The sequence below is a fragment of the Arachis duranensis genome, chromosome 5 (genome assembly GCF_000817695.3).
Source record: "Arachis duranensis cultivar V14167 chromosome 5, aradu.V14167.gnm2.J7QH, whole genome shotgun sequence".
Lineage (NCBI taxonomy): Eukaryota > Viridiplantae > Streptophyta > Magnoliopsida > Fabales > Fabaceae > Arachis > Arachis duranensis.
The window spans coordinates 104178084-104194915 of record NC_029776.3 but is presented as its reverse complement, the minus strand read 5'-3'; the positions used below and the strand labels follow the sequence as shown (position 1 = coordinate 104194915).

General features: G+C 32.2%; 1 protein-coding gene, 1 long non-coding RNA gene and 1 pseudogene across 5 annotated transcripts; all 3 read right to left on the bottom strand.

Annotated features, from left to right (window-relative positions):
- Nucleotides 1-2723: 2723 nt before the first annotated feature.
- Nucleotides 2724-4550, bottom strand: LOC107491201 (1-aminocyclopropane-1-carboxylate oxidase homolog 12-like; annotated as a pseudogene).
- A 114-nt stretch (nt 4551-4664) lies between these two features.
- On the bottom strand, nt 4665-7214 carry LOC107491200 (1-aminocyclopropane-1-carboxylate oxidase homolog 1). The gene is made up of 3 exons (XM_016111996.3): nt 6471-7214; nt 5195-5516; nt 4665-5096 (listed from the first exon to the last, which is right to left on the bottom strand). Exons 1-3 carry the CDS (start codon nt 7067-7069, stop codon nt 4833-4835), a joined length of 1185 nt encoding a protein of 394 aa, XP_015967482.1. The 5' UTR covers nt 7070-7214; the 3' UTR covers nt 4665-4832.
- Nucleotides 7215-8704: 1490 nt separating this feature from the next.
- LOC107491202 (uncharacterized) lies at nt 8705-11831 on the bottom strand. 4 transcript variants are annotated; one of them, XR_008009596.1, is made up of 5 exons: nt 11789-11831; nt 11644-11701; nt 11373-11422; nt 9146-10845; nt 8705-9008 (listed from the first exon to the last, which is right to left on the bottom strand). It is a non-coding gene; the product is annotated as an uncharacterized LOC107491202 (long non-coding RNA). The 4 variants fall into 4 exon arrangements; XR_008009597.1 differs by having other exon boundaries at nt 9146-9314; nt 9445-10845; nt 11644-11826; XR_008009595.1 differs by having other exon boundaries at nt 9146-10451; nt 10750-10845; nt 11644-11826.
- Between the last annotated feature and the right edge of the window lie 5001 nt (nt 11832-16832).

The window sequence follows — 16832 nt, the reverse complement described above, 5'->3', positions numbered from 1 at the left end:
TATAGATGATTATGATACCACTTGTTGGAATAAAATATTGAGCGAACTCCTGACACTTGCTTAAGCGGACGAATGAGTTGATCACTCGATCAACCCAAGTTGATTACTTGAAAGTCTATTTATATTTGAGTATGGCACTCATTAAATCCTAAAACCCAAATAAAATATCTAAAATCCAAAAGATAATATATCTAAAATCCAAAAAAATAATTATCTAAGAAACAAAATATAATATTCGATTTTATTCTCATTTAATTCTAAATCAAAAGTAATAATGACTTATTCAATTAGTATTTATAACAATAAATGAGATTATCATTATATAAATTATTTAATTTAAAATAACATCATTTATGATTATAATTAATATATGTATTACCTAAATTAAATAACACAATATTCACAAGCCATTAGCACTAGCTAAGAGTATTGTAAGTATTGACCTACAAAGCAAACTAAAAGATTTAAACACTAATGATTTTTAAATGGCAATTTGATTTATGATATTATATTACAAACCTTTGGCAGCTTAGAGGGAAGGGAAAGTGACTTTGAAACACCTCCACTATATGGAGTGCCTCGAGACCCATGATTATTTCTGTACGGGGAAGTATACCCTCTAACCACCTGAGTATTTCACTTTTTTTTAATAATTCACTCTTCTAGTTTTTCTTTTCTTCTTTTTTTTTTTAAACTTTTTTTAGAATTCAATACCTTTGACTTTTCAATTAACTTTCTTTGCATATCCTAGCGGAGTCTTAGCCACCGATTAATATATTTTATTTTATATTTTTTTCTTTTGGATTAGTTTTATTTTTGATATTACTTTACAAAACATGTTTTGGTAAATTTTTAAAAGTCTTTTTCACCTCAGAAGAAAAAAGAATTTAATTTGACAACGATAATAATAAAATAAATATGTAAAAGTTTTAATAAAATTAAAAATATATTACTAGTGAGTAATAAAAATAAAATTTTACATTATTTAAAAATAATTAAATTATAAATTTAATAAACTTGTACTTTAAGAATATAAATTAAGAATATAATAATATTTTTTTTAAATATATTTAATACAATAAAAATATAAAAAAATTATTTTTCAATAATTTTTAGTCAAATATTTCTTTTTATTGCTTTTATGACAAAAATTAACAAAATTTTAAAATTATATCTTTTAATTTATTCATATAATAAGTAAGGAAGCATTTGGTACAATGGCTATAGATGAAGCTTTTAAGGCTTTTATGCTGATTAAGATTTTTTTGAATGAGGGAGATTATTAAAATAAGAATGATGTTATTATAATGTAAATTCATACAAAATATAATAAAAAAAACATGTAATTTTAATGAGTAGTAGGTAAAAGGTAAACATACTAACTATATGATCAATTAAAAAGAGTAGATAGTGAACATATTAACTACAATGATAATGCTAATTACTTTGATTCATAATATTGATTTATAAAATATTAAAAACTCTAGGAATAGATATTTGTGTCCATCGAATGTATTATACTAGATAAAATTATATATAGTGTTTATTTTCTTAGATTAAACAAAATTAAAATACATTATTGTCTCGTGTCTATGAAATAAAACGAGAATATTATCAAATTTAAATTATTGGATTAAGAATCTGTTGTATAGTCTTTTTGAAAGTTCTTAATTAATTAAAATTATATACGATTTATTAAACAAAATAATAATATCAAAAATATATTTTGAAAATGAACCAACCAAACATATTCTTATTATTTTCGATATTTAAAAGTGAATCTTCTTTTCATAAAATAATTGTATTTTTGGACAAATTCAATGTTCCCCCTGTTACTGACTGTTAAAAACTTTTTCTTTTTGGACTTTATCAGTGTTAGAAACTTAAAAATATACTACTTCCATTTACGTATTGGCCTTTACCCAAAAATAAACCCGGATAACACAATTAGATTTATAAAACAGATTTTTGTTTCTTAACACAAAAACCAGGCTGTCATCTGACATGATCCAAGTCTAATGCAGTTTTATTTAAGATTGAAAGGCCAATCTCCAAAAACAAAACTTCACAGTGGCCCAAATATGGATTTGTCTGGAATTTTTTCGTTTGTTTCTTCTGTTTTTGATTATTTATTTATTTATTATTATTATTATTATTTTGGTATTGTCTGGAAGTATTTGATTTTTCATTTCAACATTTTTGGAGCTATTATAGTTTTATTTTCTAAAATCAATATTAATTGATGTCGTAAAAGCGAGCGTATGTTTTTTTTCCAAAGACAGTAAATTCTTTTATTTCAAATGAAAGAAATATTTTGTTCAAATTAAGGACTATACAAAAGAAAGTGGGATTCTCCCATCTTTGGCTTAAACATTAGCGAGACACAATAAAAAAAATGAAACTAAGAAGAAAGCAAAACAAGAATTAAGTTGGAACTTCAGTGGGTAAATTTACAAGTTCTTGATTTTGTTTGATAGCAATTGCCAAAAATTCTTCAGAGCAGCTTTAGAAAGCCACACTCAAACTTATGATCTATTAATATCATTCAATAGCATTATGGTAATAATATATAATATATATGCTTATTCAGGAGACATTTTTTTTAAAAAAAATATAGTATAACTATAATATAATGAAAACAAGACCAGTGCTTAATATCATTCAGATGCAGGTGCATGATGCTTAATATCTATCTGTGTTACTTAAAATGGTAAAGAGCTGAATTTCCATCAAGTGCTTTGTCATAAAAGTATGCTCTGTAATCCTGCAATAACGTTTCCCCATCAAGAGAGAAGGATTATCTCGAGACAATAGCTCCCTTATGGGGGCATAGATTCTTGTTGATGGAGACTGGAGATAGAGTGATCATGAGTGATGAACATTGCTATTTCTAACAAGTATACTACTCTGGACCACATACATTCATCTCTAAGTAGCTTTAGAAATGTGAATATGATGTGTTGATATAGCAAGTGTTTGAGCCCTATATTATGTTCTCTAATCTCTAAAACCATATCTTGTGATATCTCTTTTTTTACCTTTGCAACAAAAAATGATAAAGAGCAGAATTGCCACCAAGTCCCTTGTTATAGTAATAAGCATTAAAATCTTGTAATGATGTATCCCTATAGAGAGGGGGGTTATCTTGTGAAAGCAACTCCTTGATGGGGCCATATATTCTTTGTGATGGGTAGTTATCAAGAGTGAAGAAGCATGCAACTGATACCCTTGGCCCTTATGATTTGCCACAACACGGTGCTCCACGCTTTTCAATTTGTCATTAGATATCAGCTGCAAATGGTAACATAAATTAAGATTATTACACGATATATGATTCTGCTCTAGTTACATTATAAATTATGCATCTATTGGAAAGGATTCACATGTCATAAACGTTAGTCCAGCGCTTAAACATCCTGTCAAAAAGGTGTAATGTAGGTGCCTTAACTTAATAATTGTATCGATGGCTGATTCCACGGAAGATTCAGACGTCATATAGAGAACAAACGATTGAGATTTAAAATGATCAAATATAGGGTTGAAATGAAATATCATGTCTCTATAAAAACTGAGATTTTAATAGACTAGAAAAATATTGGACTCACTTGTAGCATATCTCCAATGTTAACTACCAAAGCAGCATGAACAGGGGGAACATTGATCCACTGATTTTGCCACAAAACTTGTAGGCCACCAATGTGATCTTGGAGCAGAATTGTGAGAAAGCCAGGATCTGAGTGTTTGGTAGTGCCAAGAGTGAGTTCAGGCTGAGGACATGGTGGATAATAGTGACACAGAATTGAATGCCCTTTTGCACAATCTATGCTTTCAAGATATTCAGGATTCAGTCCAAGTGCTTCTGATAACAATCCAAATAAAAGGCTCCCCAATACCTTTATCTGCCTTGAGTACTCCATTATTGCATCCCTGCAAATCAGTTTTATTTCATAGCTAAACTATACAGCATAAGTACCCAAAATTTTGGTTCCCTCTAAATCAAACCACATTTTCCTAAATCATATTAGTTCACATCCCACAACTTTCTACTTATATCCTCCCTTGGTTCCTCACAATATCTCTCGGCTTGGCAGACCAAAAACTAATCCAGGTGGAAGCACGGGTCAAACGCGGGTCGGGTCAGGCGTTCGTGGGTCGGCCAAGGATAGCTTCATTGCAACAAGTGGCAGCACCAGGAGCGTTGGATTTGCACCGAGATCAACTGGGAGCGCGTCGCGACACCTGGGAGCGCGAGAATCGTTCGATTGGATACTAAATGAATCAAAGTAATAAAGACATAGAATCTTATAATTAATATACAGATATATTATATAAATATAAACTATGCTAATTGATCTAAATTGATTATAACGATTCTCTAACAAATTTCAATGTCATAAAATTAACCAAATTTAGGTGTTTGAAGACCAAAAAATATTTTTATTTTAAAATTAATTTTGTCAAAATTAAATTGAGTTCAATGAAGATATGATTTAATTTCTATCTAGTTATGCCAGAGTGAATAGTACGTACTTTTCTTCAGTTACTTTCATATCCTTCTTAAAATGAACGTTTTTTATTATTGATATCATTGTTAAATTCATCATTTTCTCAAACATCAAAAAAAAAAATTACTCAAAATAGTGAATAGTCATTATTCTAGTGGTAGTAAAATTTCATAATTTTAGTCACGACAACTCATCTTTCAACTACAAAATATGACCCAAATTCTCCTTTGTATGTCAAAATTTAACATGCATAATTTTATTTATGTCCCAAGTTAGGAGCTATTTATGAGTATGAAGTATTGATCTAAGTGGAATTCCATGCCATAATTAACCCATTAACTTAAAATGGGAAAGAGCTGAATTGCCATGGTCGAGCAGGCCCTTGCTATCATAGTAAGCAATGAAGTCTTTGAGTGATGTATCCCTATACACTGGAGGGTTATCCTCGGACAAGAGTTCCTTGATGGGGCCATACATTCTTCTTGTTTGGTGAAGATGAAGAGTGAAAAAGCATGCCACTGATACTCTTGGCCCTACATGATTTGCAAGTACACGGTGCTCCACACTCTTGAATTTGTCGTTGGACATTAGCTGTAGTATGTATCATATTATAGCAACATATAAATTCAAATCTAGTAGTACTAGTCTAATCATGTATTTTCAACTCAATTTAAAAGAATTGGACTTACTTGTAGCAAATCCCCAATGTTGACTACTATAGCTCCATGAAGAGGAGGCACATCAATCCAACCATTTGGGGTCAAAACTTGGAGGCCACCAATGTGATCTTGAAGCAGAAGAGTTAGGAAATCGGGATCAGAGTGTCTGGTAGTTCCCATGGTGAGTTCTGGCTCAGGACATGGTGGGTAATAATGGTATAAAATTGAGTGCCCTTTTGCACAATCCAAGCTTGCAAGATGCTCAGGCTTAAGTCCGAGTGCTTCTGATAGCAATTCAAATAACACCTTCCCCAAACCCTTCACTTGCCTTGAATATTCCATTGTCACTTCCCTGCAAATTAAACTAGGTAGTTATGTACTCTGAATTAAGATTGATGTTACGTAACTAATTTTTTTAACCAACATCAGCTAACGTTTTTAAATCGGTGGAAATTCAGGTATAGTAGATTTTACGTGAAGTTAATAGCTAAGAGTTGTTAGATAGTTTGATTGATTTGACTAAATTTTTATCTAACGACTCTTGACTATCAACTTTACGTGAAGTCGACTTCACTTGAGTTTCCACCTTTTAAATCATTTTATTTATAAATTATAAATTATAAATTTAAATATTAAATTTCTTAAGATTAACTAACTAAAAGTTAGTTTATAACCAATTTGAATTGGTCGAGTAGTCAGGTTACTTATCCGCTGAAACAAATGTTGAGAATTTGAATTAAGGGCTTGTTTGGGTGAGCTTATAAGAAAATATCTTTTTTCGAGTTATCTTTTTTTAAAAGATCTTATAGAGAAGTAAAAGTAATTTTATGTTTGGATATCTCATATAAAAAGGTCTTTTTATCTATCAATTATGTTTTGGTATAACAATATAAAAGTACTTTTTTGTTTATTTATTACATGAAAAACATCTTTTTTTTAAGGAAAAAAGATCTTTTAAAAAAAGATGTAAATTACAGCTTCTCAAAAAGGATTTTTTTTTATTTTACTAGTGATTTTACTTTTACTACTAGAAATTTGCCAAACACGTTAAAAAATAAAAAAAGATCTTTTTTCATTAAAAAAATCTTTTTTTAACAAAATAATGGCGACCAAACATGCACTAAATCTCATCTTGTGCATACAACAAACTATGTCAATAAAAACCTTTAAATAGACTCCAAATTCACAACGAATTACTACTTAACCTCATACCATGGAAACAAAAAAAAAGTTAGTTTACCAACTTTTGAGTGAATTAATTACTAATTAAATCCATAGGATACAAGATTAATCAGTAATTACCTACCTGCATGGGGGAGGCAGTTCTTGAGGATCAAGGGGTTCAGGGCCCATAACACAGAACAGTGTGTCTCTCCAATTAGCATATTTTGATTGATACAAATCAAAGTTGCTAACATACTTCACTTTCTTCGTCATCTCCCTTGTGTAGTACTCTCCTTTCACCTCCTGTGCCAGCTCGTGAAACTCACGCGCCGCTGTCAGCGTCTCTTCCAGAAGCTTCACGGGGATCCCGTGATTCACCACCTGGAAAAACCCCACCGTCTCCGCCGCATGTCTTACGCCCGCCACTACTCCGGCGCGGTCTCCGGAGATATCCTTGAGGTCGATGACTGGGATCCTGAACTGGGTCGGTGTCCGTTCTCCCGGAGATGGATCGCCGGCGGTAAGCTCTTCCGGGGAGCGAATGAAGATTTGTGGGAGTTTGGTGATGCCGGAGTCAACGAGGCCTTTGACTCCGGCTTTAGATTCATCAAAAGCCTTCAATCGTCTCAAGCGGTCGTTGATTGCGGGATTTCCGGCCCCGGCGACAATCATTGTGGTTGTGACACTGTGACAATAATGAGTGTTACAAGATTGAGATTTATCTCTCTCTGGTCTCTGCATCAAGTAACAATTTTTTTTTATATTGGCATATCGCACGTGCTAATGCTGGCCAAGGTTGTAATTAGACTCACCTCTCACGTGATGTAAGGTGTTGGTAAATTGAATTATATGTTAGTTCAAACGAGAGTTCAATTTCAAATCTATTGCCACATCGTTCGAAGAATTTGTAGATTTTATATTCTTTTCTCGAGTGTTGTTGCAACTATTTTTTCTCCATAAAAGTCTAATGCGAACATTCATATGGCAGTTGTATAACATAGGAGTGATTTTTTATTGAGAAAAAAAATAAAAATTGATTATGGAATTCAGTGTTTAATGAATTATATATATACTTCACTAAGCTATATTATCACAGCAAATAGCTCCAAATTAGTAACTTTTAATTAATTTAACAACAAACTATATTCTCCCAACTAACTTGATTAACTTTACGTTAATATGGGATGCCCTACATGCTTGTGCACGAGACTACTGTATATGACATGAAAAGATTGTAAAACTCCATGAGACACATAAATTTTTGCAAATAGTACTTCGAATAGAGATTTAATTGTAAATTTTTTTTTGCGGAAATAGAGATGGGGCAAAATTTCCTTGAAGCAAGCGCTCGAACTAGCAGGAATTTCATCTCGTCCCGCTAATTTTTTAAATTTATAAATTTACTTAATTGTCTTTAATAGTTTATATCTCATATATGTTAGAGAGAGAAAGAGAGACCAAATTTTTCTAATCCTCATTTGCATAGCCCTTTTTCAATTCATAGATCCCTAGCATCGTCCATACTCTATCCAACCTCTCTGCAGCCTCGCCACTCTCCCATCTCACCGCTTTGTCACCATCACCGTTTTATCACCTTCTCCGCGTCGTTCTCTATATTCGTTGCGTTCCTTTCCACAACTCTATCGTCGTGTTCATTCTCCTTTCTACTACCACGTCTCCCACCTCATCCACTTCTCAGTATTCTAGTTTGTCGTGGCGTCCCTCAATGTGTCATTTTGAAAGAAGTCATCATCTTATCGTTTAGACTTTTATATAAAATCTTACTGATTTTGTATAGGATAGATACTTTCAGCTCTATTCCTATGAAAATTAATAATTAGTCAGAATTATTAGAGAGATGAAGAATGAAGTCCCAGCAGGAAATAGGACCCTATAAAAAATGAAGATGGAGAACAATATTCTCCCACAGCAGACAATGAAAATGGGGATATGAAGCAAATCTGAGGACGAGAATGGAAAGTAGAAAGGTATCTCTCGCTCCGTCCTATCCAATTGACATCCATAACACAACTAGAAAATGGATTAATACAGACAGATTTAGTCTTTATTACAGACGGATTTTTTGTTACCGACGGATTTATACTAGTTACCGACGGATTTTTCCTCTGTAAATTCTCCATCCATTTTCCTGAGACGCCGAACTTTCCGACGAATTTTTTGGCAGATTTTTCGTCTGTAATTACAGACGAATTTTTCGACAAATTTTTTGTCTGTAATTTGAACCTTAGAAAATCATCCCACACTCTGATTATAGACAGAAAATCCGTTTGTAAATCCGTGAGTAAGGTAAAATAGATTTTTTTTAGATTTTTTCAATTGCAAAATAAACTTGTTTTCATACAAAATAAATATAAATTTAATAAATACAAATTTTTATTGATGGTACAAATAGAAAAACACATGAGTGGTTACAAAGTGCTTTCTTTATAATAAGAAGCAATTGTTTCCATGCAATAATACAATCTGAATACATTAGATGACAAGTAACTACTAGTGGACTCATCAAGATTCAATATCATAATTTATGGTTAGCTTCATTCTTTCTTGAGTTTCTTAGTAATTGTGGCAATATACTTTCTTCTTGAGATTCTTGGTCCATCAAAATTATTTGCTGCTTCCCACTTTCTGAGCAAAGGATGTCTACCTTACTATATCTGATCTACACTAAGACAACAAATAAGACAATTACTAGAAAAAAGAACAAAAAAGGAGTTGTTACCACTGCAGTTACTTTTGATTAAATTTCAAGTATCTGCCTGCAACAATTTTCAAGATGAAACTAAGATGAGTGCTTACCACTGCAGTTACTTTTGATTCAAGAAAGATCAATGGCCATGATTTAAGCTCAATTTCTTCAATTGGAGGTGCTGGTGGATTCTAAAGTATGAAATAAGGAAGAAGTGCATATGCACCGCCAAAACATGAAAGTAAAAGGAAGGGCTAAACAGGAACTTTACTTTTTGAGCTGTAAAACATCATAGTCAACATTGCAAGAGTATGCAAAGTAATAACAGAATTAACATTGCAATTAGAGTGCAATAACATTAACAAACCATGTTAATTTTTTAGGGAATATCAGATTTAGAGTGAAATACCTCCTTCCTATAAGAAGTAGCAGCATGCTATAGGCTAAGGGCCACAAACCCATTATGTGCCACAATGACACAAGCACTTCATTCATTCTGAAACCATCATCTCCTTTCAAATTCAGAAGCTTTTGTAAGAAATACATGTCCCTTGACTAATACAGGGCCGGGGGAAGAATTAATCCAAAAATTTAACACAAAACAAAAAGATATGAAAATGGATGACATTAGGGAATAATAATTTAATTTTCACATGTATTACATCCAATCAGATCTTACAGATAAATTAAAAAAGAAAAAAAATATTTCATTTTCACACCAAATATCTCAAAAAGAAGTTGCTTTTAACTATATAAAACACCTAATTAGATGTCAGTTTAAAAAATTATTTTACACCCACATTAGTATTCTCTTATTCTATCAAATCCAATCTTTTACCCAAACCATTCAAGTAGCAAGCATGAACACAACTACTTTTACAAATATAGCAAAACATGACTGAATATCTGATTATAGTTTCTACATATTAGCAAAGTAAAGGAGTTGTTACCTGCAGAAATTAGTTGAGAAATTATTGATGGGATTATGCATTTATAATAAATTAATAGCAGTATCATTGAATTCAAAGCATTGAAACTGATGGCAGCTTATGATATACTTTATGCTTTTCAAACTTAAATATTTGGTCTTGGTAAACTTCAATATTGAAGAATAGATTATTTTTTTCCCACATCAAAACTTGTCTAACATTGACATTCAATTCAAACTTTCTTTTTAATGAAAGAACAATCTCTTTGAAAGACAGAGAAGTTTTTATTGTCCTATCCATTTCTTTGCACCAAGTTTATCAGCTATATGTGCATATTGCCATGTTCACAGCATTTTAAAATCTGCAAGACTATAACCTCCAATTATGGATTAGTTACGGATTCCTGTAGCTGTTAATTCAAATATATAAAAATGTTTCGTACCAGACTAAGAGTTGTTGTCCCAAGAAGCAGCAAATATAGTTTATCCTGAAATTAATAAAATATCAGAATTTCTATTGGCTGGTAATAATTAAGTATCAATCTATATCACCATTTCTACCTTTTTGGGTTCAATGGATAAAGCAAAATCACTATATAATAAAAACATCAGGGATGATTTTTTATTAGAAATCGTTAAACTATCAAAGACTGGATTCATCAGTATAGTCACAACCATTTTAGCACAAATCTCAACTAGATAAAGATTAGAAGCACGATTGAGAAGTGAAAATGAACATGAATCAACATAGTTCCAGAGAAAATGAACACGAGTTTCAGATACTACCAGAATGTCAACATGGTTCCAGAGAAAATGAACATGAATCAACGTTCCAATGTTGGCTAGGAAAAGAGCAGCAAAAAGATTGTGAATAGGTTCAATCTGCAGAGAAAGTGAACATGTCAGATTCCTGCTATAAAATACTTTTTACCACCAAGCATTCCAGTTAAGAAACTAAGTTCATGAAATAATCAACAAATTTGTAAATGACAGAAAAATGAGAACCAGATTGTAAACAATGGCTTTCCAGAAAGAATTTCTATAAATATCCCAGTCTTGTGAATAACATAAATCAAAATAACCAATGAAATGTGCATGGATCTTATTAAAAAGCAATACATTACACAAAGCTACATCAAGCATGTAACAATCGACTGCTATTTAAATGGGATAATTTCTTCTTGGTGTTTATCTTTGCCGCTTTTAAAACATTTAGACCTTTCACGTAACCAATTCACATGAAATCTAAGTGCAATCTCATCTTATTCCTTGCTGTACTTAAATTTATGCGGCAACAAAATTCATGGAGATATTCCAAAGTCGGTTTTCGACCTTGTGAACTTAATTGAATTGTGTTTGTCATCATATAACCTGACAAACTTCAAAGATAAACTGACACCAGAACTTACCTGCTCAGAAGTTTGGTTTCTAGGGATACACCTTTTTTAAGAGAAGCAACCTGCCAAAATTAAAATGAAGAAGGACACGAAAAATCACCCAAGGCAGCACAAGGAGTAAAGCAGTTTCTATTGGTAAGTATTAAGCAAATGAAAAATTAAACTCAGATATACATTAATATAAACAATGGTATTATACATTAATATTGTTAGGTTTCAAAGCTCAGTTAATATCTTTTTTTTTTTGGTTTGGAAAAAGGAGAAGAGGAGGGGAAACCCTCACCTATTTATCAAGCTCCCTAACTCTGGCCTCCACTTATTGGCATTTTTCCTCTACAACTCTTAAATGTCAATATAATCAAGCAGATATGTTAAATATCACATAATTTGAGTTTAAACCCAACTTTGTTAGGCCAGAAGAGCGCCACCTTTTCTAATATAACCTCATTCTCCTCTTGTAGCATATCCAATTGCAAAATAAAAGATGAATCGGCTTCAAAGCACATACTTTATGAATTACCAAATCAGCACCAGTATAAAGATTATAAGATTCAATTTTTTTGGAGACAGTTCATTTGATGCATTCAAATATATACTTCATCATGGAATGCAGAGGTATTACTGCTGCCGTAGAGCGAACCAAAACTGCCAGTCTTCCAGCTGAAGTCGACCGCACCAAAAGAGTATGCTCTGCAAAATTCTGACCTAACTAAATGAAAAGCACAAAAATCTTATTAGCACAAGAAGAACGAGGTGAATAACAATTGAATCGGATCCATAATTTTAACACTTAGATCACACTCAATCACTATCAATAGCACCAAACCAAGATAGATATATGGTTGGCTAAGAAAACCAATAAGAAACTTAAAAACCGTCCATCTAATGGAAATTAATTATAACTTAGACTTATAAATAAAATCAATAACAGCAAGTGAATATTCATATATTCATCTAATGAAATCAGAGGATTGGAGTTCCTTCATAGAAAGCTTGCCATCTTTGTCTCTGTAATAAAATCCTAAATTGTTTTGAGAAGATAGAAACTGAAAAGAAAAATTGATAAACCTAAAATTGGCATAGAAAAAGTGAGCCCTAAGCAACAGAATCATAAAATCAGAGTATACCTCTTTATAGCCGTGGAGTGTTGTCCGGGGGAGCCTGGTGGTTACTCCGAGGAGAATCTCACGGATGACGATGTTGGACACGGTGGCGAAGAGGTGGAAGAAAAACGCCGATGGTGGCCAAAGGAGGAGAAGAAGCGCGTGAGGATGAGGGGGAGGCTCTGGGAGCAAAATTGGCAGCGGTGTATGAAGCGAAGGCGTAGGAAAAGGAGCAAGAGGAGGACGGTGTCTGCTTTCTGGAGGAAGGGGAAGCCACGACGACCATTGTTGAATTGATTCTAATTGGATGTGACTTAAACTCGTGCGATGAGGAGACGCGACACAAGCGGCGGTGGCAGCGGCGAAAGAAGAAGCTCGTGGAAGGAGAGAGGAAGAAGCTCGTTTTAGTTGAGTGGAGTGTGAATGGAGCTCGAAAGAGTGGGGGTAGAATTAGGTTTAATAAAACGCAGTGTTTTGTCTATTTAATTACAGATGGATTTTCCGTCTGTAACCATTTTCCATAAAAAAATTAATTTTTTCGATAGAATTATAGATAGATTCTCTTTTCCGTCTGTAATTTATGCTGATTCATTTTTTTTTTGTTTTTCGACAAAAAATCTCTCTAAAATTTCGTCTATATTTTTATGGGATAAAATTCATCAGAAATATTCGTCTATAATAATTAATTTTCTAGTAGTGTAAAAACATGTCTTGCAACTCATATGTTCTTCTTTTTGTTTTCATTATATTATACTTTTTTGGAAAAAAATATCAAAATTTTTCTCATTATTACCATGATGCTTTTGAGTGAGATTAAAAGAGCATAGGCTTGAGTATGACTTTCTAAAGCTGCAAACATAAGTTCGGCTTTTATTACATCAATTAATATTGATTTTTGAAAACAAAATTATAATAACTCCAAAAATGTTGAAATTAATAATCAAATACTTCCAGGAGGCAACCAAAAAAACCCAAATAAAAAAAATATTTTCCAACTTCCAGACGAAACCAGCATATTTGGGACACTAAAGTTATGTTTTGGGTTTTGGGCCTTCAATATTAAATAAAACAGCGTTTATAAATCTAATGGTGTTAGCTGGCCAAACCCAAAAAAAATGGTATTAGCAGGCCGAAGGCCAATTGCCAATACGTAAATCAATGGAAGTAGTGTATTCGAACAACAAAGATGTTATTTATATACTAAAATTAATTCTCAACATATATATATTGTTCTAACAACGAGGAATCGCACATAACTTGGCCAATAACATTAGGTAAACAAAAAAAAAAGGTGATTATGAAAACATTACGAAATTTTATCCAATGCCAAATGTTTTTGCTTTGTCGATTCAATTTTAAGTGACTGTTTCTTATTTCAGATGTTTTATATTTGTCTTGAAGGAATTGGTATTGATATTTTACTGCGGATAAGTAAAAATTTCTTACAAAAGTTACATTGTAGTTATATTTGATGATATATCGTACACATTTTGATTTCATTATTTTTTTTTTGTGACAATTTTGATTTCATTAATGATCAATAGCCCAAGTGGTCTTTATTAATTATGTTTAAAAATATCTAGAAGAAAAATTCAAAAGGCATTTATCTAACACATGGGCTTTTGGTATAACATATCAAATAACATGAAAATTTTTTAAGAGCGTGTTTGAAGTGAAAATAGAAGGAAGAAAATAAAAGAGAAAAAAATTGAAAGAAAAAAAATATATTTTTTGTTTGTTTGTTTGATTGAATGGAAAAAAAAATGAATAGTGTAAAAAAAATAAGTGAGACCTACTAAATTTTTTTTTAATAATAGATGGAAAATGGATAAAAAAATGTACTTAGTATTAATATTCTAATAATATTATTCTTTGTTTTTAATATATTTAAAAATATGTAAGACTAAAACTGTTTTTTTTTATAATATTATATATTATTTTTTTATTTAAATATATTTAAGAAAATTAAAATTTTATTTAATTTCTTTTTTTATTTTTTTTTAATTTTTTCAACTAAATAAAGCTTTATTGTTTGTAAAAAGCATATTTTTTTAAAATTACGTCCGACATCGGAATATAAATATATAATCATAAAATAAATACATAATAGAAACAAAAAACAATCACCGAACACGTACATCGTGGCCCACCAATCAAATCAACGTGATAGGTTTTGTTTCCTTAGATGGTGCAAATTATAAAAAACTTTTAAATGTATTGATAGACTATAATCTTAATTATATATATTATATATTTTTTATAATTAAAATTAACGATTTAAATGATTGAACATCAATATTTAATACTAAAAATATATAGATATGCACTAATACTCATCATAATCACAATAATAACATGGAGTAAATAGGAATATATAATAGGACAACGGAAAAGTCTAGGGGCAGCACTTTTATTGAATTTTGGCCAGCATGTAACCAGCAGAGGAAGGTGAGCCATTGGATGAAATCTCACACCAATCTCACACCATCAAATCATCATTGATGGTTAGTTGATGGCTAACAATCACAAAAATTGCTGGCCCCTAGTATTGCTCATAGGACAACAAGTCAAAATCACATGAGATATAGTTTCAGACCAGATTACTTCATGTAGCACTTTATTATTATTGGAAAAAAAAAAAGTTGAGATAACACTAAGTTCAACTCCAGTAAATTATTCAGCAGGCACGCAGGTGATGAGATCCCCAGCGTTATTATGATGATCTAGCTGAAAATAGTTCAAATAATTAATTAAGTAAATGAGATGTTAATTGGCAGGGATTTTTCAGGTTATGGACAAAATAATAAAGTAAAACTATGAAGCCACTTACATGCATTCAACCAGCATATTAGCTTCAGTAAATTCTCCCCATCTGACACCATGAAAATCGAATTCAAAAGTCAAAAGTCAAAAGTCAAAAGTCAAAAGTGAGACAAGAGAATGTCCATGATAATAAATCAATAACTATTAAGTAATATTAATCGCGACGATTGATGGTGAAACGTGAATAATACATCTCGTAAGCAAAAAAGAATTGAGAGTACGTTCACCGATTATTATTCAACAAACCAATCCCAAATTGTTTTCCCACTTAAAGTCAACCAATATATATTGAATTTGGCAACACATTGCACTAACTGAAGAAAATCTCATGGCTGTGATGTTGATGGTTTGATGAATCAGAAAGGATTAAGAGAGATAGGTTCTTCTCATTATTGGAGAGAATGAAAAATTCCCTTTAAAAAATATTTGTTGAGTTATTATACCTTATATACTATGTGCTTTTTTTTTATGTACTCTCACTAAAAAATAATTACAATGGTAAACCTATTATTGATAAAGAAATAATCTAGGTAACACCCTCCCGCAAGCTAGAATTGTGTAAATCTAACAATCCTAGCTTGGAAACATTGGCAAGAAAAGGACCCGGTGGCAGAGCTATGGTAAGAAAATCAGCAAGTTGATCCTTGGAACGAACTGGCATAAGATGAATGAGACCAGACAAATGCTTTTCACGAACAATGTGGCAGTCCACTTCAATGTGTTTAGTTCTTTCATGAAAAATGGGATTATTGGCAATGTGAATGGCTGACCGGTTGTCACATAATAGAGTGATAGACTTTTGAAGCGGCAAGCTAATGAAATCCATTAAGAAAGATAACCAACTAGCTTCACAAGTGGCAACAGCAAGAGACCTATATTCAGCTTCTGCAGAGGACTTGGCAACTGTGGTTTGCTTTTTACTCTTCCAGCTAATGAGCGAGCTCCCAAGCATGAAGCAATAACCGGAAATGGAGCGACGAGTATCGGCACAGGTAGCCCAGTCAGCATCGGCAAATCCAGTGAGATGCAGATTAGAAGTAGAGGAGAAGAAGAGACCAGTTGCAGGTCGGCCTTTTAAATATCGGAGTACACGAAAAGCAGCCTGTAGGTGAGAAGTTGTTGCACAGTCCAAAAATTGGCTCAAACGTCCCACAGCATAAGAGATATCGGGTCTAGTATTTGTGAGGTAAAGGAGTCGGCCGATAAGCTGTCTGTAAACAGTGTTGTCTGTTAAAATGGTACCTGATTCCTTTGAAAGTTTCTGACTATAATCAAATGGAGTAGAGAGAGGCTTGCAATCTAGATAACCAAAATCTCTGAGAAGGTCCATGGTGTACTTCCGCTGATAAATGTGAATTCCAGAGTTAGAGCGTGCTACTTCCATTCCCAAGAAGTATTTGAGATCACCAAGATCCTTTATTTTGAATTTGTCATCCAAAACTTGCTTGATGGAATTGATTTCACCAATGTCATTCCCAGTTAAAACCAAGTCATCAACATATACTAGAATGGCAGTGAAGCTTTGAGATTGTTTCTTAATGAAGAG

Bases quoted from the DNA above. Each gene is read 5' to 3' on its own strand.
- LOC107491200 (XM_016111996.3), bottom strand. From the start codon at position 7,069: ATGCAGAGACCAGAGAGAGATAAATCTCAATCTTGTAACACTCATTAT. The intron at 5,517-6,470 runs GTAGGTAATTAC...TTTAATTTGCAG, and splicing joins GAACTGCCTCCCCCATGCAG to GGAAGTGACAATGGAATATT. The intron at 5,097-5,194 runs GTAAGTCCAATT...TACATACTACAG, and splicing joins ACATTGGGGATTTGCTACAA to CTAATGTCCAACGACAAATT.